The following is a 25,741-nucleotide window of genomic DNA, read 5'->3' as shown; positions in this document are numbered from 1 at the left end:
AGTAAGAGGCGGATACGGCAGCGCGGCGATGACAGTGATGAGGACGTGGACACAGAATTATCTCAAACCGCGGGCCCCGGCGCTTTGGAGATCCTGATGGTAATGGGGCAGATTCTATCCATTGAACGCCGATTTTGGGCCCGGGAAACAAGCACTGACTGGTGGGACCGCATTGTGTTGCAGGTGTGGGACGATTCCCAGTGGCTGCGAAACTTTCGCATGCATAAGGGCACTTTCATGGAACTTTGTGACTTGCTTGCCCCTGCCCTGAAACGCCATAATACCAAGATGAGAGCAGCCCTCACAGTAGAGAAGCGAGTGGCGATAGCCCTGTGGAAGCTTGCAACGCCAGACAGCTACCGGTCAGTCGGGAATCAATTTGGAGTTGGAAAATCTACTGTGGGGGCTGCTGTGATGCAAGTAGCCAAAGCAATCACTAAGCTGCTGCTACGAAAGGTTGTGACTCTGGGAAACGTGCAGGCCATAGTGGATGGCTTTGCTGCAATGGGATTCCCTAACTGTGGGGGGGCGATAGATGGAACCCATATCCCTATCTTGGCACCGCAGCACCAGGGCACCCAGTACGTAAACCGGAAGGGGTACTTTTCAATGGTGCTGCAAGCACTGGTGGATCACAAGGGACGTTTCACAAACATCCACGCGGGATGGCCAGGGAGGGTTCATGACGCTCGCGTATTCAGAAGCACTACTCTGTTTAAACGGCTGCAGCAAGGGACTTACTTCCCAGACCAGAAAATAACAGTTGGGGATGTTGAAATGCCTGTCGTTATCCTGGGGGACCCAGCCTACCCCTTGATGCCATGGCTCATGAAGCCATACACAGGCAGCCTGGACAGTGGTCAGGATCTGTTCAATTACAGGCTGAGCAAGTGCAGAATGGTGGTGGAATGTGCATTTGGCCGTTTAAAGGCGCGCTGGCGCACATTACTGACTCGCTCAGACCTCAGCCAAACCAATGTCCCCTATGTTATTGCTGCTTGCTGTATTCTCCACAATCTCTGTGAGAGTAAGGGGGAGACCTTTATGGCGGGGTGGGAGGCTGAGGCAAATCACCTGGCCGCTGATTACGCGCAGCCAGACACCAGGGAGATTAGAAGAGCACACCAGGAAGCGGTGCGCATCAGAGAAGCTTTGAAAACGAGCTTCATCAATGGCCAGGGTACAGTGTGACTGCTGTGTTTGTTGATGAACACCCAACCCCCTTGATTGACTCAGTCCCTGTAAGCAACTCCCCCTCCCCCTTCGAGTACAGCTTACTTATGCAAATAAAGTCACTCTCATTTAAAAAGCATGAATTCTTTATTGATTCATTATAAAAAGAGGGAGAGAAGTAAGGGTGTGCTTTGGGAGGAGGAAAGGAGGGATGGAGAAGGCCATTAAAAAAAAAATTCAGAGTAACGACATCCTTCTGGTTGGGCTGTCCACGGGGGTGGAGTGGGCGGGTGCACGGAGCCTCCCCCCACGCGTTCTTACACGTCTGGGTGAGGAGGATGTGGAACATGGTGAGGGTTGAGGGTGGTTATACAGGGGCTGCAGCGGCACTCTGTCATCCTGCTGCCGTTCCTGAAGCTCCACCAGACGCCGGAGCATGTCAGTTTGATCACGCAGCATGTCAGTTTGATCACGCAGCAGCCCCAGAGTTGCATCCCGCCACCGCTGATCTTCCTGCCGCAACCGCTGATTTTCCTGCCGGTCTTCCTGCCGCCACCTCTCATCTCGGTTGTCCCTCCTGTCCTCACGTTCACTGGCCTCTTTCCTGTAATTTGAAACCACGTCCTTCCACTCATTCAGATGACCTCTTTCATTGCGTGTAACTTCCATAATATCCGAGAACATCTCATCTCGCGTCTTCTTTTTCCTCCGCCTTATCTGTGCTAGCCTTTGGGATGGAGGAGGGACGCTTGAAAAATTTGCAGCTGCATGAGGGAGATAAATATTTAGAAAGATACATTTTACAGAACAATGGTTATACTCTTTCACAGTGAAAAGCACTATTCACCTTACATAGCACATGTGATTTCCCTACAAGGTCGCATTTTTCATCTTAATACTGAGTGCCTGCAGCTCTGGGGTTACAGATCTCAGACACAGGTCCAGGCATCAGGATTCAGCTTGCATGCGGCCATGGTAAGCCACTGTCTCAGTGATTTACCCCTCCCCCCCCAACGCATGGCTAATACCACGCTAGCTCCCTGCTAATCAACAACCTTCCCCCTCCCCCCCACCCACTGCTTGTCCGGTAGCTTGGGGAAGATCGCCTCGCCGGTGACCAAACAGAAAAGATCATCGGCATTTCACTCCTCCCCTCCCCCCGCTTCGCTACGTGCAGGAAAGTTTTTTTTTTTTAAGCTGCTGCATTCCACGAACCCAGTAGAAAAATGGCCACCCCCCTTACTTAAATTCCTGATTTTTAACCAGGTTATCCTGAACGATATCACTTTGCTGAGGATAACAGAACAAGATAAAGAGCGGATGCTTCTTGAATGCCAGCAGTCACCGGGACCATACGCTGCGATGCTTTGCCACGCAATGATACCTGATTACTTGCTACATGCATGGCATGGTAAAATGTCCTACCATGGTGGGCGGAACAAGGATGCCTTGCCCAGAAACCTTCTGCAAAGGCTTCTGGAGTACCTACAGGAGCGCTTCATCGAGATGTCCCTGGAGGATTTCCTCTCAATCCCCGGACATGTTAACAAACTTTTCTAAGTAACTATACTGTCTGCGAATGCATCCCAAGTCCTCTGGGCAAATCAATCATTAAAAAAGGCTTGCTTAAAAAACACTGTTTGCTATTTGCAAAGGTACACTCACCAGAGCTCCCTTCCAGGGCGTCATTCTCTGGAATAGTTGCTTGTGAGGGCTGGGAGCAGGGTAATTCCGTCAGGGTGATAAAAAGCTCCTGGCTGCTGGGGTTCACGGAGTGCTGTGTGCTCTCTGCGAGGTCTTCCTCTTCTTCTTCCTCTTCATCTTCCCCGTCTGCATAATCCTCAGACATGGCAGAGATTACAACCCCCACCTCGGAATCCACGGTCAGGGGTGGGGTACTTGTGGCGCAGCCCCCTAAAATTGCATGCAGCTCAGCATAGAAGCGGCATGTTTTTCGACCTGCCCCGGACCTTCCGTTTGCTTCTTCGGTTTTCTGGTAGGCTTGTCTGAGCTCCTTAACTTTCACTCTGCACTGCACGGAGTCCCTGCTGTGGCCTTTATCCGTCATAGCCTTAGAAATTCTTTCAAATACTTTTTCATTTCGTCTTTTGGAACGCAGTTCTGTTAGCACTGAATCATCTCCCCATATAGCGATCAGATCCATTACCTCCCGAGCGGTCCATGCTGGGGCTCTTTTTCGATTCTCAGGAGACTGCATTGTTAACTGTGCTGATGAGCTGTGCGTGGTCACCTGTGCTGATGAGATGAGATCTCCACGCTGGGGAAGCAGGAAATGAATTTCAAAAGTTCGCGGGGCTTTTCCTGTCTACCTGGCCAGTGCATCCGAGTTGAGAATGCTGTCCAGAGCGGTCAGTGGTGCACTGTGGGATAGCTCCCGGAGGCCAATACCGTCGATTGCGGCCACACTAACCCTATTCCGATATGTTAATACCGATATTAGCGCTACTCCTCTCGTCGGGCAGGAGTACAGAAACCGATTTAAAGAGCCATTAAAATCGATATAAGGTGCCTCCTAGTGTGGACGGTTGTGGCGTTAAATCGGTTTTAGGCTCCTAAAACCGATTTAAACGCCTAGTGTAGACCAGGCCTCAGAGAGATTGCTAATGTGTCTCTAGTGTCCTGGGACCAACCTGGCTACAACACTGCAAACAACGCTTTGAAAATCTCTCACACAGGGCCTGAAGGCAAAAACTGCCATTGACTTCAATGGGAGCAGAAATGGGCCCCTTGCTCTTTGCTCATTCCTTTTAGATATAAAACTTCTGATTTATTTTTGGTTTGTTTTCCTATTTTTCTCATTTTCTGTGGAATTAGTTTTCCCAGATGGTTTGCATCTATTTAGTATTATTTAGTCACTTGCAATTTTGGTTATGTTTAAACCTTCTTCATTAGTAGCATTTTGGTCTGTCATTCTATTTTTAGTTATGTAGTTTGTCATGGCTGGCAGCATTAGTCAAAAAAAGAAAAAAAAATGCTTCCTAGCAGTTTCAAGAGATTTGTAGTATCTTGAAGATGTACCCAAGGGACCTTTTAAAAACTCTTCTAAGACAGAAAAGCAGTTTCTAAGGAAATACATTATTAGTTTCCATAAACATAGTAGAAATGGATATGTAAATGGTGGTAATTGAGTCCCCAATTCAGCAAAACATATGCTTAAGTCCATCCCCATTCAGCAAAGCATATGCACATGTGCTTAACTTTAAGCATGCACTTAACTGCTTTACTTCAGGGTCTAATTTCATAATAATATATACTTAAATGTATTTTCAGTCTTTGACTAGCAAGTCATTCTCTGCTGTCCTGATATCAGAATGCCCTTAGTGACAATTCCAGTAGAATTAATCAACTGGTGTCTATTGGTTCCTGCTGGCCTCTACTGATTTTGCTGGAGAACCATTAGTTCCAGGAACCAGTATACTACCTGAATACTTAAATAGATCTACAACCTAGTTGCCAGAAAGAATCATCAGAGAATTTTCAACTAAAATTTCAACTAGGGCTCAGGAAAGTGAGGATTTTGGGTGATATAATCCATCTCGATGCTGAGGGCCTTCACAAAGTCTCTGAACCCCTTCAGCTATGAGGCATTACTGAGCTGAGAAGGGGATAGTGGCTTTTGCACCACTTGAGCACCCAGGTGGTGGGATCTGGGCTGGCTTAGAATAGGCCAGAATGGAGTAGAGCATTGGGATGCATGCAAACATAGTGGCCAGGGAACTCCCTTTAAGGGAAGCAGAAGGGCAGTGGCCACTGGTGTGGGCCATACGCTGAAGGAGTGGTGGCAAGGGGCCTGCATTACCATTCTGCGGGTTAGGAATGGGTTTAACATGCACATATGGGTTTAATACACGCACACGCACGCTCTGGCTTTATGCAGGTTTGCAGTGTTGACCCTTTGGGAATTGTAGTTTAATACCCAGAATTAAAATCAACGGCCAGACTCAGCAATGATGTTTAGGGGGATGCATAATGGTAAGATGATTTAAAGGAGACTCACTCACATGTCAAGGAGCCAGAAGAAGGTGGAACTTACATGAACTTGGACTTAGACTTGCCTCTGAATTTGACCTAACGTTTCAGACTCGGATAGGCAGGGGTCCTGCAGTGGGATTTGGTAATGTGGGCCCTGATGCCCAAGCAAAGGCTTGTTGACTTCAGCAAGATTCCGGGCAATAAGATTCAGTGGATTCCATGATAAGATCACAGCGTGCTTGGATCATTACATCTGAGGCTGTTTTTCAGTAAATGACTCCTACTGGAATTCTCAATAATTAATCAAGTAGTATTTTTTTGTTATCTTAGGTGTTTGTAAAAGCTTGTTTATATAAAAGCTAAATTTGGGGCCAAATTTAAATTGTGTTTAAAAAAAAAAAATATATATATATATATATATAATGGGTCTGATTCCCACCCACACTAATAGGGTGGTCTGCCCCTTTAAGGGTTAGGGGTTCTGGGGTCACACAGCCGAGTTGGATGATCAGAGGGCTGGGAAGGGGTCAGGTGTTTTCTATAAAGGGCTGAGAGAGTTCAGGTGGAAGGTGGGCTCCAGGTAGGGCAATTGAAAGGAAGAAACATCTTCTCTTTGACACCAAGAGCGGCAAGGGGAAAAGCCCCTGGGAGTTGTGGCAGGCTGAAGAACAGCTTTGTTTGGGTGTTTTGCTTAAGTCTTGTGTTTGAGGAATAAAAGGTTGGCCCAGAGGAATAACCTGAAAGATTCTAGGTGAGTCCTTCGTGGGCTTGGGGAGACAGGCCAGCAGCCTTACAGGTCTCCTACATTTTCAGAGCTGTGTGCAGTGGTAGTAAATAAGTTTTGCCAGAAACAGTAGAATGGGGCTTTAGTGTAAATCCGAATGTGGCCCAGTTACTATATTATGCCAATATACTTGTTTAAAATAACCAGTCAGATGGACTGCAGTCATTTATAAGGAATTAATGATCTTTTTGGGGAGGGGGAGGGGAGGAGGTTTCTAATGACACCTTGGGCTGGTATTATTATTAAATGATTGGCTGAATTATTGGCAAGCAAATGTTTCTGGCCCAGGTTTGTCTTAGGTGATAAATGGATTTAATGGGTGAGTAAATACTACAACAAAACAGATGTTTGATAACCACAAAATCTTTTTGTTAGGAACATAGTCCAGCATCGTGACATAGATGAGAAAAATCTCCACTTGTGAATGGCTGAGAGGTCATTGGAAGAGTTAGCGAATTCTTCTATTGTTTACACCAAGGCTAAGAAAACTTAGATTTGGAACAAGAGTTGACAAATCAAATCACATATGTGAATCCTAATTGGGCCTGGCTACAGCTGAGTCCATATGTTATCTATTAGCCGATCAGATGACATGCAAATCCCAGTTTCCTAATGACTTTTATTTAGCCTTGATAATGTTTCAGAGACTTCCTAGTTGATATCCCAGAGGAGCCCCCACTTCTAATGCCGATAGACCCCGATTGGCAGTGACTGGGATCAAACTTGGGACCTCTGGAGCTTAATGCATGAGCTAAAATGTATTGGTTTGTTAGCTGGGGTTGTAGCAGCCTCATCAATCTCTAGCTGGCCTAGGCATCACTAGAGGGGGACAGAGTGCAGGCCTGGGGTTACACAGTCATCAAAGATACTAGATAAACAAGGTGGGTGAGGTAATATCTTTTATTGGACCAACTTCTGGTGTTGAGAGAGACAAACTTTCGAGCGGACACAGAGCTTTACAACAACATTGCATACAATCGTTAAGGATGTCCGTGCGTTTGTGGGAAGACTACTGTGTGTAGGTGCGCTTCCCACCCTGTCTTGGACAGAGGATACTGTTATCCCTCTGCCTAATGGCAGTTGATATCAGAGCCTAGCTGGCTGGCATCTTAGTGGAGAAGAAATCAATGGCTTGGAATCTGGATATATTTTAAGTGTACCTTGTTTTATCTATAGCACCAGTCCTGGAATGAATGTGGTTACAGAACATGCAGGACAATCCCTTCTCAGGAATCTCGACCCAACACTGACCCCCCAGTTCCCAGAGACCAGCTCTGCCTTAAGAATTTACTCCAATCATAGGCCAAGGCAGAGAGAAATCTCTCCTGCAGCTCATACAGCAACCTCTGTATAACCTTGCATAACAGAACTAACAGCAGCACACATCTTCCTAAGGCTGAACATTGTCTCCCAAACAGAGAAAAAGAACTTGGAAGACTGAGTAACACCATCACCTGGAGGTACCTGATATAACAATAATCCCCTTCAGAGGGTTTGCTTTTATTGCTAACTTAATTAACACAAAAAACAAACACCAGCTTTCTCCCCAAGCTTGGCTGCCCTTTAGATTTCCTTGCAGGATCTCTATTGCTGCCTGTTGCTCCTTCTGCTTGAGAGACCCTCCTAAACTGGAGCTAATTGGACACACCTGCTCTAACCTTAGAGTGACTTATGGTACGCCTAACTACCTGCCGGATCGGCGGGTAGTGATCGATCTATCGGGGATTGATTTATCGCGACTAGTGTAGACGCAATAAAATCGATCCCTGATCGCTCTGCCGTCGACTCCAGAACTCCACCGTGGCGAGAGGTGGAAGCGGAGTCAACGGGGGAGTGGCAGCGGTCAACACGCTGCTGTCCTCATGGCCAGGTAAATCGACCTAAGATGCGCTGACTTCAGCTACGCTATTCCCGTAGCTGAAGTTGCGTATCTTAGGTCGACAACACCCCCACAGTGTATACCTAGCCAGAAAAAATATCTCTGCACCTCCCTGTGCATGGTTCAAATACCTGACATCAGGATGACTCAGTAGAAGAGGGGCTTAGGATCTGACACCCTGCTATAATTACATTTGATTTCTTTGCTCTCTTACAGGGCCACCTCCCCTCACATAACATCCCCTTGGAAACCATAGCAATTGCTTGCATGGAACAGTAATACTAGGAAAGTATTTAATCTATTTTTAGCTGCCTTTTAATGTAATTTAGCACCTGTAAACAAAGAGGAGCCAAGACCTTGTGACCAGCTAGCTCTCCACAGACCATTGGCAAAGGGTATGTTGACCACTGGTGGTCAATACACCAAGTTTTGGTACCCCTGGGCACCGCTCAGTACAAACATCACACAGTATGACTGTCTGACCCCAGTGTGTCAATATCCAGTGGCCTGGTACAGTAATTAGCTTGGGCCCCTAGAGTTTTACACTGAAGATACATCTACACTGCATGCTCCTTTTGTGCATAGAGAACATATAATCTACACCCCCTTCCCAGTAGCACAGGTACAAATAGCAGCATAGATGGTTAGGCACTGCTTAGGTAAGTAAAGACACTCATGAACCCTGTGGGTATGTACCCTACATGCCTCTCTACTTACCCAAGCAGTGCCTCTCTTTCCACACTGCTATTTTTAGCAGTCTGATGTCCTGTTGCTTCCCCACTCCTGGAGCCTCTTTCTGCTCCAGAGAAAAGGGCCAGCAGCTCCCTGCGGCAAGAGTCTTTCTTTGCAGCAGGGAAAGTGATAGACTTTTGGGGCGACTTTAGATTCTTCTACATGAAGGCTTTCTTTTAGTCATATGCTCCCGCTGCTAACCTCTTTGATGTAAGATAGCTGTATGCTGTGCAAGCCTGTGAAGCCAATAGGGTTATACTGGGGTATAGTTATGGCAGATTGGGCCTGAAGGGTTCATGTTATTCATCGAGATTGTTTCCAATTATCCCAGTGGAGTTGCGCACACAGTATAAGCCTGGGCAGAATTTAGCCCTACAAGTTTTAGATGCATCAGTATTTACAAATGTTAACAAGGAACAGCAAGTAGTATGCAAGAGAACAAGGCAAATCAAAAACATCTGAACAAACTATGCAAATGTAGCCCTCTAACCACTTCCTTTCAGAAAAGATAATTTCTCCTACACCACTTGCATATAGTTAATTGTCTTCAGTAATCTGGAGCTTCTAATAATTTTTCATCTGCATGTCTCCTCTTGGGGCCTGATCCAAAGCCCTGTTCTCAAGTCTATTCTCTGCCTTCCACCCCAAATGTTCATTAAAACTCCTTTAAAGAAAGTGTTAATGAGCTTAGAACAACAGGACATATATTCCACAGCAAACCTTAAATCCAGCTGCAGTTTATTCTGTATTGAAATAGTAGAATAACAGGGTGTTGTCTTAGCTATATGCACTGCTCTTTTCAACCTTTCTATAATATCAGTTTTTTTGAGGATTTGAGATTTGGAACCACTTTGATTTGAGATTTGGAACCACTCTTAAAGAACTTTCATTTTTAAATCAGTTTTGAAAACCTCACTTTTGAAGGTGAGAGAGTGAGAAAGAGACACATTGTAATGGACTAACGCACTGAAGTTTTGCCTCTGTCTATCTGGAGTCCAGACTACAAGGCACCATGATTGGGTTTCCACTTACAGCACAGTTATCCCTTGACCCAGTGACAAGATCATTTGTTTTTGTAGAGGGGAGGGGACCTAAACCATGTCTTTACTTTCATGGGCCTTTGTGGTGTATCCTCATACTCATCTCTCATTCTGTATCGAGAGGTTGACTCCCCACCTCAGATCAGCTGATGACCAGCCTCTGTCTCCCGCTTGTTAAATTTTCAAACAAGCACCTTTTGTGCTTTCTCCCTTGTTGCCCCTCATGCTTTGAAGGAGTTCCTTGTAAACATCCAGAAAGTGACTTCACGATTCTCCTTCAAATCCTTCCTCCAAAATCCCCTTTGTCATGATGCCTACAAAAACATTTGACAGTAGTTAGACTGCTGGTGTGCGGAGACCACAGTTTATCACGCTGCTTTTTGCTTTCTTGTACTCTATCAATCTCTCTGTATCCATCTGTTGTCTCTTGTACTTAGATTGTAAGCTCCTTGGTGCAAGGACCATCGTTTTGTTGTGTGTTTGTACAGTACCCAGCACAGTGGGGTCCTGGTCCATGACCAGGGCTGCCAGGTGCTATGATAATATTGTAAATAATGTGCCAAACTTATGGACGTGTCCTAGAATTGTATCATGTTTTGACACATGGTTAGGCCTCTTTTAGGCTGCTAGTCAAAATTTTCATTAATGACTTGGATAATAGAGTGCAGAGTGTGTCTATAAAATTTGCAGATGACACCAAGCTGGATGGGATTGCAAGCTCTTTGGAGGACAGGGCTAGAATTGAAAATGATCTTGATAAATTGGAGAAGTGGGCATCACACTCCAGGAAAGATGTGGACAAATTGGAGAGAGTCCAGAGGAAAGCAACAAAAATAATAGGTTTAGAAAACCTGACCTGTGAGTAAAGGTTAAAAAAACTGGGCATGTTTAGTCTTGCGAACAGAAGATTGAGAAGGGAACCTGGTAACAGTCTTCAAATATGTTAAGGGCTGTTTATAAAGAGGACAGCGTTTGATTGTTCTCCATGTCCAGTGAAAGTAAGTCCATTACTTCTTGTCCTAATCTGCAGCAAGGGAGATTTAGGATGGATGTTAAGAAAATCTTTCTAACTACAGTACAAGGATTGTTAACCAATTCCAGTACTTAACTAGGGAAGCTGTGGAATCCTCATCACTGGAGGTATTTAAGAACAGGTTAGACAAACACCTGTCAGGGATGGCCTAGGAATACTTGGTCCTGTCTCAGTGTGTGGAGATGGACTAGATGACCTCTTGAAGTTCCTTCTGGCCCTATACCTCTATGATTTTATAATGTAGACATGGTCCTAAAACTTTGGTTTGAACCTCATTGAAGTTGATGGTAGTGCCCTGGGTTTCCAGCGCAAGCTATTGCATTGCTGTCTAGTGAAAGTGGCTTTCAGATTGAGCTTGATTTCAAGTATCTCGTCTAGGACTAAGAATTCCTGGAGAGACTTGTGCGTATGGTTTAAAAGCTTTATAGAATAACCATCATCTTTTCTCCATGCCATTAGGAATGAGGGGAGAATCATATTTCCTTGGAATGCGAGGCCCTGGTCACTATGGCTGTGTTCTGGAGGATGGGGGACTTCTCCTACTCTACTCTATAGACCGAGACAAGGATATAAAGAGATGTTTTGCAGAGGAAGATTTTCATGAAATAACTGATTTCAATGATCTCCCAAACTCTCTCTTCGCTTGTAACGTCCACCAATCTGTGTTTGAAGGCGAGGACAGCAAGGTATGGTGTGACTTTTCCACTTACATGTGAAGTATGGAAAGTATTTGTTAACATTTCAATGGTGCAATGCTTGTTTTTACTGATATGGAAACTTTTTTTAAATGGTCATCATGTATGAGGGAACTGGAGCACAGACTTGAGTCTTTTTTTGAGGGGGATAGGCAACAACGGTCAGCCCCAATATTTGACTCCTTAAATAAGACTTGCCTGCCAACTATAGTGCATAAAAAGGTTTTGGGTTTTGTTAACGTTGTGCAAATCTCCCCAAACGTGGGCACATGTATCATAGCAACCATCACTGCAGACATTGTGGAGGTGGCAAAGTTGAACACATGAAAAAATGTTTTTCCTGCTCACTGGTAACACATTACTGTGATGTTACTGCCTTTCATGTATTGCTCACAAATTTTTTAAAATCTGATCTGAAGTAACTTCTCACCTGGGAAAGTGGAAAAAGGTGGGTTCTTCCCCCTCCCTCCCTTGGTTTCATTTTTGCTGATCTTCAACTATGCTAGTTACGTGGAAATTTGAAAATATTTATAGTACTATAATTAGGCTTGAAAAACTGAACTGGAACCCTTTAAAAGCCTCTAGAATCCTGATGGCTGAACAGCAGGGTTTGTGGTTGGAAAAAGGTTGTGCAGGAGGTGTGGGATTCTTGTTTCTTAGGAAACACAGATTGGGGTATTGTTAGAGGGAGGCTGGTTTTAAAACAAAACTGATATTGTTCTATAATTATCTGGGATTAGGCTTGGCTGGCTGTTGCAGGGATGCCCAGCCTGGTAGTTAAGGTTACTTGGGTGGCTACACATAAGCTGCTTTTTTTTTTCTTTCTTCCGGATGGAGAATCTCAGACAAGCTGACTCCAGTGAACATGGGTTTTCATTGGAATTGTCTGAAGGCCAGGAATAAAGTTTATTTAGGATAGAGAATGGAGAGCCTGTGTGGCGGGGGGAAGGTATGGCTTTTAGGCTGAAGGGTTCCCAGGCCAGAGCACCAACAAGTTAGCTGGAAGCCTGTAACCCTTTGTGCTATTAAAGGCACTGGCCAGCGTTCTTGGTTGAGGTTCTGCAAGTTGAATTATCATGTGTACAGCTTTACTCATTTGTTTGGGGTGTTGTGGTGGGTTCCTCCCCCATCTTTCTTCAAGGTGAAGATATCTTATGTATCCACTGTAAATAACATGGATTAGGAGGGAATATTCTGAATCTCTGCATCATAAAGAAAATGATCTGCTGTGGGGTCCCAAACTCTGCTTACTGATGGCAGCCAGGTTGGCACGAAGGTTGTTATGCTTATAAAAAGCACACGAGATCTTTTTATAGGGGGAAAAAGGCAACACGCCACATTTATTGAGAATACAGCAGTTAGCATATGCTTTTCATTTTTTTTCTCTCTCTCTCACTCCCACACACACACCATGCACACAGTCCTGCCAGTCGATGTTTATAGTTACCAGTCCAGAGTCTGGATCAATCTCGTGGCCAGCCAGATTGGTCGCAGGGGGGAGCTGGGCTCTGTCAGTTGCGATCTGATGCTCCTGGAGTGTGGCAAGACGAACCCAAAGTTCCATGGCAAAGCACCCTGTTCTTATAGTCCTTTTTTCTCCATTGAAGTCTGTGGATTTTGCTGTGTCATTTATGACCGGTTACGCCTTAATTGGTGTTATCTTTTGATGATAATACTCCAAAGCACCTCCGAGAAGATCATCCTGTCCTGGTTTCGATTTAATCAGTTATCTTGTCTTTTAGGGATGCCAGCCTCCACCACAGGGTCGTCAATCTCCCCTTCCTTAATTATGGATGTGCCTTGATGGTTCTCTGGTGTCCTTAATTGTCTTCACTCCTCCTTCCTTGACCATCTTCTCTTTAACAATGGCCTTCACACCTTATCTTTTCCTGATGCATACGCTCCTCATTCACACAAACAATCTTTTACAGAGACCTTCAGTGGTATACAAACACTGCTGTTTGTATGTTGAACAAAAAAGACATTGTAAATTACACCTTACTGAATCTAGTGACCAAAACAGTTCACGCTGGGGCCTGGGTCTTCAACATGCCTCTAATCTCATTAACATAGACACAAGACAAGATCCTGTCTCTTACTTACTATACATTTCTTTGTTTTAAGGTTTATTTAAGTAAAGGGCCTAATTTGTAATGCATATAGGAAACAAGACCCCACAGTAAACATTATAAATTATCCTAAAACAGAGGGTGACCATAATCAGCCATAAGGACTGTTCTGGTCTGTTCCTGCCTTAACATTAGTACAGACACTAGCAGTCTGTCAGATGTGTTTCTACCAGTGTCCCAAAGGGTCATTCCTTTTTGCTATTCAAAAAGGGTGGCTGACAGGATGATCAAATCCTACGTTAATGCATTTAATATGTACTACATTATTATAACTGTCAATCATTCTAACCTCTAATACAAATATCAAATCGTACTCCTACAAGGTGATCCGCAAACTTCTACAGACTCTTAATAATAACCTTAGAGAATTGTGCAATCATAGGTCCTAATGTAGAGGTACTGCACCACCAGCTCCCTCACCATGCTCTGAGAGATGTTGCCAATTGGTCTGCCACTGCTTATTGAATATTTGCAGCTGACCGGCATTGTTAGGGTGTTTCCCTATCTGTCGCCTTGAGATGCAGATGATGGGAGTTGGTTGCTCTTCGATTTAGGAATGAAAATCCCATTGTGGGATTTTTGGCTCCTGATCTCCTAAATTCCTTTTGAGAATTAAATGAAATGCTAAGAGCTGCAATGCCGCTTAAATACCTTAGGAAATCTGGGCCTTGATTTCAGTGGGAGTTAAGGGCATACAGTATGTTGCAGAATTGTTATGTTAGTTTACCTGGGTCTGGCAGTGTAAAAAGGCATTCAGGTGGAAGCAAATGTGGATCTTTGGTTAGAATCTTTTCAGAAGGACGAATTTCTCTAACCCTAAGTAAAATCTCATGAAAGTTCATTTAGACATACCGTACACTGAGCTGCTCTATTTGAAGCTGGATTATTCCAGTGTTTAGGTGATGGCATAGTTAGCAAAGGAACTGGTGTAACATAACTGAGTAAGGGACAGCAATCTCTGAAGATGTGCAAGAGTAATGAGTGTGTCTTAAGGATAGTGACTCAGCTTTGGAGGTAGATGCTCCAATGCCATGTCCACATTAGTGAGGTAGAGAGTGCATCCACAGATAACAATAGATTAAGGAGCTCTGCTTACAGGTAAGCAGTGACTCCTTTTATTTCACAGTCTATATGTTGGAAGCTGTATTGTAATTCTGTCCAGTCTAAGTAACACAAATGTGCACCAAGGGACCTGATTTCCCTAGAACAAATACTTGTGTTCCCAGCTGATCTGGTTTCATAATCCTTTCTATTATTAACTACTACTGCAGGATAAGAACACGTGATTTTAATATAAAATCTTGTATGTTTACTAGGCTAAAGTAACTGTTGGTTGATTTTGGTATTTTAATAAGTGTCACTAATGGACTCCTATCCTGCAATATTGCTTTTTAAATCCAGTTTATAGCAATGGCACAGTGGCCTGTTATGAAAACCACATTGATGTAACTTATACCTACAGTAAATGCATAAAGTTTTGCGTGTATTACAGATCAAGTAAGAACTCTTTCAGTATGCTTGTGTTTGTTGGCTTTGCTACTCTTTGAAGCACATTTTTTGGGGGGTCCGGTACAGATGGGTTTTTACAAAAGATAAAGCCAGAGGAGGTTGCTAGTGTAAATTACTCTTTTGATCTGGTGTGTGAGCTTGAATCCTAAATTTAAATCTAAGTTCTAGGTGCACATGGCATATAACAATTTTAGCCTATCAGGGGGTCACGTTGACAATTTTTAAAAAACTTCATTTTCTACAACTGATGTTTTTATCCTGGAACTGAACGCACTTGAGACAAACTATACTTAAAAGCACATGGTAGTTTGGAAAGTTCTTTGTTTAAAGTAAAACAAGCCAAGTAGAAGGATTAATGTACTTTTCCTTTTGTCTGGGGATCTCTTTCCTGCAACCTGTCACGTGGTGGTTGTGGGTGTTTTAAATTTGAGAAGAGTTTCATATCTAAGTTGTAGCAAATACCTTTTCCCTACCTCAAAATTAAATGTAATAATTTCTCTTTTGCTTTCTCATATTTACCCCCTTAGTTTTCATATGGTTCTTTCCTTTCTTCTGCATTTCTCCCTCCCTCTCTTTCTTAGGGCTGGGTCAAATCAGAGGGAAATCCCTTTTGGTTTAATTAAATGCAACCTAAATTTTTGGGCATATCCTCCTGAGGACTACAGACAAATGCTGCCTGGCTGGGAGGAGGATGGCTAAAGATGAAGCCGTGCTGGAGTCATTGGACTTGATCCCAATATCTGGTTTCATAGCAATGTCTTTTTCTGAATGCAGAATCCCCGCTGCTTCTCCTGCTCTTGGTCCTCTTCATATTATGAGGAAACCTTGTGGATGCCAGATTAGAAAAGATCTTTCTGATCTGGAGGATCCACTTAGAGAAGTGACTGCTTGCTCAGTGGTGGCAGAGGAGAGGAAGATCGAGACTATAAATGAACAAAGCTCTCCTCCATGAATGGTTGCACCACAGGAACTGAGAAGCCTTCGGCTCAAAACTAATTCCTTAGCCCAGAAAATAGACAGTTCAGAAAGCAAAGAAACCTTCATACTGGGCAAAAAACATTCTGAGGACCACTTCCTGATGAATAGATAGGTGGAAAAGAAGAGCATGCAACATTCTGAGAATTTCCATGGACAACGCCGTACCTGTAGATGTGCCTGGGTTAATGTCACGGTTTTTTCATATGAAATATAGACTAGTTAGTGCTCAGTTTGCAATCTGATTAGAAAAGACAGTTTCGGAGGAAGAACAAAAGCACAGAGATGAAGTGAGTTGCACAAGGTCACCCAGCAGATCAATTGCAAAGCTAAGAACAGAACCTAGGTCTTCTGACTCCCAGTCTATGCCCTACCCACTCGCCCTTTTTATTTTTAGATTACAAGCTCTTTGTAGCAGAGACTGTATTTTATTCTGTGATTGTGTGCAGTGACCAGCACAAAGAAGCCTTGATTTTTGGTAGTGGCATAGGGCATTTTGCTACTGCAAAATGAATTAAAACCCTGGGAAATGGCATATGACCTAAGTATCAGAGGGGTAGCCGTGTTAGTCTGGTTCTGTAAAAGCAGCAAAGAATCCTGTGGCACTTTATAGACTAACAGACGTTTTGCAGCATGAGCTTTGGAAGTGGGTATTCACCCACGAAAGCTCATGCTGCAAAACGTCTGTTAGTCTATAAGGTGCCACAGGATTCTTTGCTGCTTTTACATGACCTAAGTAATTGGTTTAAGTCACTACTCACTAGTGAGAAACTGATGGGATTACTTGTGAGTAAGATTTGGCAGAAGTGGGCCTGTTATTTTTGGCTTCTAGAGTAGCTAAATGAGAGGATCTGCTCCTTTCCTGTCCCTGATAAGGAAGCTGTGTTGTGAAGCCAAAGGGCATGACTTTGATAACAGTTTAAGGATGTGTGTGTATTGCTTTTAACTTAGCTAATTGCTCTGTGTAACCATAGATTTTTCCATGCCGTGATCTTTCTATTTAGTACAACAGCATTTCTCTGTACGGTGTGTATTAGTGTTTTCCTTGTAAACCCCTCCTTTGGGGGAGTTCTGTAACTTGATTCTACAATTTCCTTCAGGCTGGAATTGGCAAATATACTGTAACTGAAGCACACATTTATTTTCTTTTGTTAAGATGCTTTAGAGTTGTAGTTGAAGTATCAGTACATTCTAAAGCTTGTTAAATACCAACCTCAGAGGTGCCTTAAAAATGTAAGATGGGCAGAGAAGGGACAGACACTTGTCTCTTTGGTCAAGTCAGTGAAAGACTATACAGCTACTTCTTCTCTCGCTTACTTCTGTGTAAATCAGGAGTAATGCTTCCAAAAGAGATGGAGTTACTGATGGAAAAGCTAGTGTGAGAAGAGGATCAGGTCCTGTAGGTTTAGGTCTTTATGGTGTAGCTGGCTGCAACACTATAGCTAAGATCACATTACAGATTTGCCTTTTCCAGTAATAGTAGCGAGAGAAAAGAGCATATTCATCCCTGAATCAGTGCTGAGATCCATGTAGGAACTAACAGGAGGTGATTTGTATCCTCCTCATCTTGGTGATTCTGGTGTGTGATTGCAGAGTATGTTCTAGGGAGGTAATTAACAATTTAAATTTAAAATAAATCTCCAGAATTGGGGGGGGGGGGGGAGAGAGAGAGAGAGAGAGAGAGAGTGTGGGGGGGGGAGGGGGTAGAGAGAAGGGTGCTGCTGAACTGATGAAGCAGGATTGTAGCTTTCAGTGGAATGGCTCTAATGGGAGTGCAATACAGGGAATAGCTAGTGATTTCATGTTACTTTTCCAGTTTAAGATTCTTCAGCTTTGCTAATACGTTGGGCATGATCCTGCTTTCGTTAAAGACAATGGAAGCTTGTTGCTGACTTCTGTAGCAGCAGGATTGAGGTCATTATCGTCACAGCCTTCAAGAGAATATAGGCTATTTTATGTAGTCTGAGTGTCTCAATCTATAGAATTGGCTCTAAGATCATGCCTTAAGCAAACTCTGTAGCCTAGGCTACATTCACATCAAAGATTTAAACACATGCTTTTATGCACTGTAAGTAAGTCCTATTGACTTCAGTGGTGGGTAAAGTTAAGCTTGTGCTTGATTAGTAATAAATATTATTTTTTCCTTGTGTACCTGAATTACTTTTGTTAGCAAAATAAATCTCTGCAACTATTGGCAATACTTAAGGTGTATTGCAACTCAATGAACTTCTACATTGCCTCTGTTTTGTATAATAATCATAACGTTCATTCTGGAACGGAAATAGGCAGTTGTGTTACTTTTCAGATGAAGATCATACAGAAATGAAGTGAAGTTCGCTTTGGCAGAGCTCCTTCCTAAGCAAGGAATGGAGGCAATGTGACTGGGCATCATGAGTGGAATGTGTCCTCGCTTCCATGTTCCAAATGGCTGGTTCAGGAGGCATGTGCTGGGATGCAGTTTTTGTTTGTTTGCAAGGAGATCTGCACTTTTTTTACTTCATTTTTTAAACACAGTGAAAACCCAGAACCTCTCTGGCCATATGACATCACTGGAGCCTCTAGGTGTTGAGTCATCATTATTTTTAGGAAGTGGCACACTTGTTTTGTTCTAATAATAGTATTCAGGCCTGGACTCTGTGGAAAGTCACCCCAGCAAAAATGAAGTCACCGCTCCAAGGCTGGAATGGAATGCAGGCTCCATTCCTGGCTTCCTGGTACACTTATTGTTGCTTTATTTTACTTTCATTTTTTCTACCTTTTAAGGTTGTCTGTTTGTTGGTGTGATAACGCTATCTGAAACTGCCACTTGAAATGGCGGGATGTTCTGTGCTGTGGGATTTTTACCTAGTCTGTATATAGCAGAACATAACATGGTATGAATGTGTTAATCCATCACTTGGTAAAAACAAAACCTTCCCCACAGGGTATGTACTATATAGGCAGCTATCTATACAGAGCCTGCACAAAGGGATAATGGTGATGCAGAATGGGGTCCTTTACCATGTTATGGCTCATAGCTTCATTATGAAATCTTAGGCTAGCGTCATCCTACCTTCTTCTCCATCTAGGCAAGAGTCTATAGACAACAGTGTACTATCATCCGCTGTTATTTAGACCACAGTAGCACTTAGTAAACACAGAAGACATTTCTTGTTCTGAAGATCATACAGTCCAACAAGAACCTTTATTTCCCATGGCTTTGCTATCTCACCATCTCCACAGACTCAAGTCCTTTTCCCTGCAATCTATGCCAATGCCATATTTGAAGCGCACAGCGGGAGAGTGGTCACAATTTTATTCAGCTCCCAGGAATTTTACCCTCTAGGAGCCTGAGTCTCACTTGCAGGTGGGATTTTTAGTTCTTGGATCCTCTCATTCCTTCATTTCTATGGATGTCTGCCTTGTGCTTCACAAGTGTCCCATCGGGCCCTGTCTATCATAGTGCTAGTCCTTGCTAAAGAATCAGCTCAGTACCCCACTTTTGGAATTAGGGAATCAGTTAGGATGGGTCCTTGGGTCAGAAGCCTGCAAGACCACTGTGTCCTTGTTTTCTGCAACAGCAGGGCAGCAGTCATGCACATGCAGGGGCTTGCCATTTATTTGAACCCAGGCCTACCATAGTTCTGGGACTATCAAACTCGGGCTGGTACCGCTCTCCCCAGTGTGTACAACTCTCTCGACAGCCCTACAACATGTGAGTTTTGGGGCTTCCCTGGTACATGATACATTCTGGAGTGCCACTACATGCTTCACCCTAGAATGGAGACAACAGTAGGGGGCAGAGAGAGGTTGGAAAGGTCACTTTGAGTATGTTAGTGGTGGAAAGATGCCAAACCACAAAAATGCTCCATTTCTGGTTGAGAGACGGATACATGTTTTGGTGTCTTCATATTTTGGTAGACCCACTCTGCCCCTTCACAATTCTAACACATCCCTCCTGGGGCATATGCTAAATATGATGTAGGAAATTTCACTGAGAAGTTCCTGACTTTACGTTTTCTCCATTAACAAAGCCATTTGCAGAGGGTATTAATAGTGAATCAGGCCACTGGTCGCAAAGAGAACTAGGTTTTTATACACATAGAGCCTGATCCTGCTCTTATCTGAATCAACTCTAAAATTCCCAGTGAATTCAAGTATCTTGTTGCAACCGGCATCCTATTTGCTAGATGGCCCACAGCCTGCTCTGTGTCCTGTCATTCCTGTTCATAGCCAGGACCATCCAGAAAATGAGATGGGAGAAGGCCAGGCTAATTCTACTCTCACTTTCTGGCCAAGTCAACTGACCAGCTTTCTGATCTGATAGACTTGTCAGAAGGCTCTCCCATGTTCCTCTCCCACAGAAAAGACTTACTATCCTGGGGCCCACTGCTTGCCACAATCTAGGCAAGTTGAATCTAGCTGCCTCTTAGTGGCTACCCTCCGGGCATCCAAAAATTAATAAACAAATTTCAAATACTCCTCAATTTGGTCAACATTGTAAAAAAAAATAAAATAAATTCTGGCTTAGAAATATTTTCAGAATTCTGCATTTAGCACCTGGCTAGTACAGTGGTGGGTGCTTGGTATATGCCTGAGACAATGTCTGAGTTTCAAACTCTGCTGCAGAGATTTATAGTATTTGAGGTTTATTTTCCTATAAGCCTACAGGGCGTTTAGGTGCATGAGTGCCTTCACATTGATGGGAGACTGTCTCTGGGTCCAGATCAAGTGGGTTAAAGGTAGACTTGTGATTTCTGTGGCTGAAATTAGGAATGATGCTTCAAAGCATGCAGTTATAAGCCAGTGCTAATTTTATAAAGAAGAACTGATGAACATTCTTCCTAGAACACACAAGACAGCCCTCTTTAAATTTGGAAACTTACTTTTCTCTTATAAGCTGCTGTGGAAACATTCTTCTTAGCATTGCTTTTGATGGTCATGCCCTGCTCAGCTGCATGCAAAAAGTGCTCACTGTGCCATGAACAAAGGGCGGAGGGGAAGTTTGCTTGGGAAAGAACCAACCAATCAATATAAATTAACTATAATGACAACTGAGAGACTCCTATGCATTTGGGTTGTATAAGGAGTGTGCAGTATTCTAAATAGTGAGGCGTTTTAGTGTCGTTGTTGGTGAGTCCATGCCAAGATTTAGGAAGACTCTACGTGGTGACATTAGGATGCAAAGGTTGTGCCAATCTATGAGCTAGAGCAGGGGTTCTCAGGGCAAATTTTTTGGTGGCCTCAGAGTGCGGCCACTGACTTTTGCTGGTGGCTGCTCTCACACTTTTTTCTAAAATACTTAATCACTTTAGGAAAAACAAATAAACATGCACATATACACATGTCCACATCATTGTAGTTTGTTTATTGTTAGCCAGTAAGTCTGTTGTGAAAAGTGATATGAACAAGCATACAAGTATCACTTTTCACAGCGGACTTCCTCAGCCCTGTCAAGCCTGGGGATAAATTAAGCCCTGGATGCAGTTGTGGGCTGGAGCCTGAAGCCCTGTGGCCAGAGCCTGCTGCTCCGTTACCCCAAGGCTGAAGCCGAAAGCCTGAACCCCACTGCCCCTGGGAAGGTGGGGAACTCGCCGTCCACCTGGTCCTCACGTATTGTGCCCCAGGTGTCTCCAGAGGGGCAGCAGGACTCAACCACTGCTGGCTGCCCCAGCAATCAACACCAGTGCTGTGCATCCTGGAGCAACAGGGTGGGGCCACTACTTTGCCACCCTCCCCTGCCCTCGCCCCTCCCCATAACAGCCCAGGAGGCTGTGGCTGCAAGAAAAACCCCTCGTGGTTGCATGTGGCCGCATTTGAGAAACACTGAGCTAGATAGTTATAAGATCTTCTCTGTGGCCTCGGTAAGGAATCCCCTTTTATATTCGTTACAGCCCAGTCCTGTCTCTTCTCTAGCATAAGGGACGCTACAGGATAAACGGTAGAGATGGGTCTGATCCAAATATTCCCGAACTTTATGGAAATTTGTACTAATCTCCCAATTCTGCAACTGGCTCCCTTCTGTAGTAGGCTGATCCAAATCCCTGGACCTGAACATCCCTGGTCTTTGAGGAAGTTGGGAACTTTGAGGCTGGAGCACCCTTGCCAATAAACAGTGTTGGAGAGCAAGCATGTAGGTGTAGTTCCGCCAAGAACTTGCTCTGCAAAGGAACATACTTTGCTGGCTGTTTTGGTCTTCCTAGATAATTCTGCATTAACTTTTTGAGACGTTAGATGCACTTACAATGTCTTCACTGCGCTAGAACACAGCTGAGCCTGTTACAGGACAGTAGTACAAGATATAGCCTTCTGGGAGGATAAAAAGCAAAACAAACCAAAAATACTGCTGTAATCTACCTGTATAATTTTATGCCATTTTATTCCTAACCTGCTCAGAGAGTTTTGGATTAGAGTGCTTTGTGTCAATATTCAACGGTGAAATATTTTGGTCAAGTTTACTAGCAACTGGTACTATTTACACCTCATGCCCTGCATTGTTTCTGCATTGTTGTCTCTCTAGTCAGGGCATCTGTGGAGTGGCATAGCTTTGCCTGACTTCAGTCAAACCCATAGGGAGGCTTGACTACAGACAGAATAAATAACGGCAATAAACTCAGACTTTCACACAATTATATATTTTTGCATCTAATTTAAATGCTAAAAATGTTGGCCCAGTGCAGTGTTAAACTTAGAAGTAAACTCCTCTGTTGCATGTGTGTCATTTATAGCAAGGGCTTTGGTTCATTCCATCAGATGATTTTAATCTCCACTGATAGCAATCATTTTTTCTCATTCCTTTTTGTGCTGCCTCTTTGGTAAACAAGACTCCAGGGAGTCCTCATTCCTAAACAGAGAGTCAACAAATATCAGTTTTTCTGGTTGATGATAATCAAAAGTGCAGTAAAGCCATCCTAATGCAGTTAATGCAGCAGCTGTTCCCAATCTTAATGCCATCATTGATATTGGGACTTGTGGCTGGATTAGGATCTGTTTTCTGGTCCAAGGAAAAGGTTTCCATATGAAGGTCAGCCTTTACTACAAGTAGATGTGCACCATCTTTATGTAAAGGCTACATTCTGGTTGAATAATGTACAGTACAATAGGCTTGCAATTATTTCTGAAGTAAATTGCAATTATAATGGAGTTTTTAAATTAGTACAATACATCGTTTGTTTTGCCCAGCATCTGTCAGTCAAATGATATCCATGCAGAATTAAATAGCATAGTTACTAAGTGAAATAATGAATAATAGCAGAGGGAGAGAGAAATTAAGCAAGAGGGCAAAACTATTTTCAAAGTTGAAAAGAAAGGAAGACTCTATAAAGCAGAGATACAGGAAGCTGTTCCTTGTAGCAGCGGACGCAGAGGAAAGAAGGCCAGCAATATCAAGACTGGCAGTGACAGAGAAGATGGTGCTAGACAGGCAAAGGAAGATAAGGTGTGTCTTCCCCTAGATTCATCTCTGAATTAGAGTTCTCAGTTGGTGAAGTTAGATCATTGTGCTGTTAAGACAACTGACTCACCCTCTAAACTTCAGGTGAAACCCTGCCCCATTGAAGTCTGTGGGAGTTTTGCCATTGACTTCAGCGGGGCAAGGATTTCTCCCATGGTTAGACTCCAGGGGACAGATCTCCAGCTGGAATGAATTGTGATAGCTCCAGTGAAGTTAAACTATGCCAATTCATACCTGCTGAAGATCTGGTTCTCTCTCTGCATTTGGCCCAATATCTTTGCTTATGAGCTTTAGCAAATCTATGGAAGGTTTAAAAAATGAAGAGCCTGATTCTCTACAGCCCTGCAACTAGTGTAGTCATTTATACACGTTAAGTTCGTTAGCGTTTTACATCCAATTTATCCTCACTTTACACAAGGAGGGCACGTATCTTGAAATTACTGAATCTTGAAATTAATGTGGAATCATTGGAGTTGTATGAGAATATAGATATACATCTTTACACGTTTGAGAAAGCTAGAAGAATCTTTCAACCTGTGGTGTACTGGATGGAGTCTAGAGAGCTGGAACTTAGGGAGATGTAGGGAAGAGTTACAGTATTTGAGGTGAAAGATGATCAAGGCATATATGAGGATAGGCAGTGTCATACATTGATTATTTTAATGTTCATTTCAAGTCAGCTGACTATAAAATGCATTATGAGATTCTGTTCAACACTCAGTCTTAGCCATGTTAAAATTCAGCCCTTGATGATGTTGGAACTGTTATTGCCAGGACGTCTGATATCCTTTCATCCTTGGCACTTAGTATGTTGGATTGCCTTTTGTTCTAAACCACAGTCATATTGGCTGAAATTTTCAAAGAGCCCTATGGAAGTAAGGCACCCAATTCCTATTGCAATTCAGTGGCAGTTGGGAGTGTGACGGTATCTCCCATAAGGCTTTATGGAAATATGCTTAGAATGTGTTTTATGCTACATATGCCAAGTAACATACATCCACAAAGGTTATGATCTACTGAATGTATTAATCCTATTTGTATGCATGTATCATTTTTGTATTCAAAGTTATGAATGTTGGCTGTGTACTGGCTTGATTTCTAAATAACCTTAGTAGAGCATTCAGTCAGTTCCTGGAGAAAGGAATGTTGAAATTAAGTACCTAATCAAGAAACACTTAAAGGACAATGGATCTTGGAATGCTCACATAAGTCTACTTGAGGAGGTTCAAGGTAGCATGTAAACAACGGCTGCTACCTGTAAAAACTGTGAGTCCTGCATGGACATGTGACTTGCCCAGGTGACTCCTAAACTCCATTTTGGAGCTGGACTTTGCATAGGAGTGAGGAAGGGGTCTCCACCCACAAGAGAGAGTCTATTTAAACCCCTGGGAGACCCCTCCATTTTGGTCTTCAGCTGGCTAAAGAGGGAGCCTCTTCATCCCCCAGGATACTTGAAAGAAACTGGAACAAAGGGCAGTGACTGCAAGGGGTGTGAGTGATTGCTGGACCCAGGCTAAAAGGAGATTAGTCTGTAAAAGGGAGCATTATGGAACTGGTGAGGACCTTATCTGTATTCAGTTTGATTAGACATAGATTTGCGCATTTTATTTTATTTTGCTTGGTGACTTACTTTGTTCTGTCTAAGCAGCAAAGAGTCCTGTGGCACCTTGTAGACTAACAGACATATTGGCGCATGAGCTCCGACGAAGTGGGTATTCACCCACGAAAGCTCATGCTCCAATACGTCTGTTAGTCTATAAGGTGCCACAGGACTCTTTGCTGCTTTTACAGATCCAGACTAACATGGCTACCTCTCTGATATTTGTTCTGTCTGTTACTACTTGGAACCATTTAAATCCTACTTTCTGTATTTAATAAAATCACTTTTTACTTATTAATTAACTCGAGTATGTTTTAATACCTGGGGGAGCAAACAGCTGTGCATCTCTCTCTCTGTGTTTATAGAGGGTGAACAATTTATGAGTTTACCCTGTTTAAGCTTTATACAGAGTAAACGGATTTATTTGGGTTTAGACCCCATTGGGAGTTGGGCATCTGAGTGTTAGACAGGAACACTTCTGTTAGCTGCTTTCAGGTAAACCTGCAGCTGTGGGGCAAGTAATTCAGACCCTGGGTCTGTGTTGGAGCAGATGGGAGTGTCTGGCTCAGCAAAACAGGGTGCTGGAGTCCTGAGCTGGCAGAGAAAGCAGGAGCAGAGGTAGTCTTAGCACATCAGGTGGCAGCTCCCAAGGGGGTTTCTGTGATCTAACCCATCACAGGGAGCTTAGTTCATTTAGGCCTCTTTGAAAATGCCAGCTACTTTTCCTTGTTGACTCTGAGGCTAGTGTTTTGAATTCCATTGACTCT

The 25,741-nt window shown here is 43.4% G+C and overlaps 1 protein-coding gene across 6 annotated transcripts in view; it reads left to right on the top strand.

The window, feature by feature from the left end:
- RCAN2 (regulator of calcineurin 2) overlaps window positions 1-25,741 on the top strand; it is a 190,519-nt gene that overhangs the window by 13,483 nt on the left and 151,295 nt on the right. For 3 of the 6 annotated variants that reach the window (XM_045010514.1, XM_045010510.1, XM_045010512.1), the window contains exon 2: window positions 11,094-11,320. In XM_045010514.1, coding sequence (XP_044866449.1) covers window positions 11,096-11,320 — 225 coding nt within the window. In that variant the 5' untranslated portion in view covers window positions 11,094-11,095. Of the gene's footprint in view, window positions 1-5,764; window positions 5,918-7,171; window positions 7,411-11,093; window positions 11,321-25,741 lie in introns of those variants that run through there. The other 3 variants (XM_045010515.1, XM_045010509.1, XM_045010511.1) reach the window with 2 other exon arrangements.

The sequence above is a fragment of the Mauremys mutica genome, chromosome 3, assembly GCF_020497125.1.
Source record: "Mauremys mutica isolate MM-2020 ecotype Southern chromosome 3, ASM2049712v1, whole genome shotgun sequence".
Lineage (NCBI taxonomy): Eukaryota > Metazoa > Chordata > Testudines > Geoemydidae > Mauremys > Mauremys mutica.
This window is presented reverse-complemented; position numbering and strand designations above follow the sequence as displayed.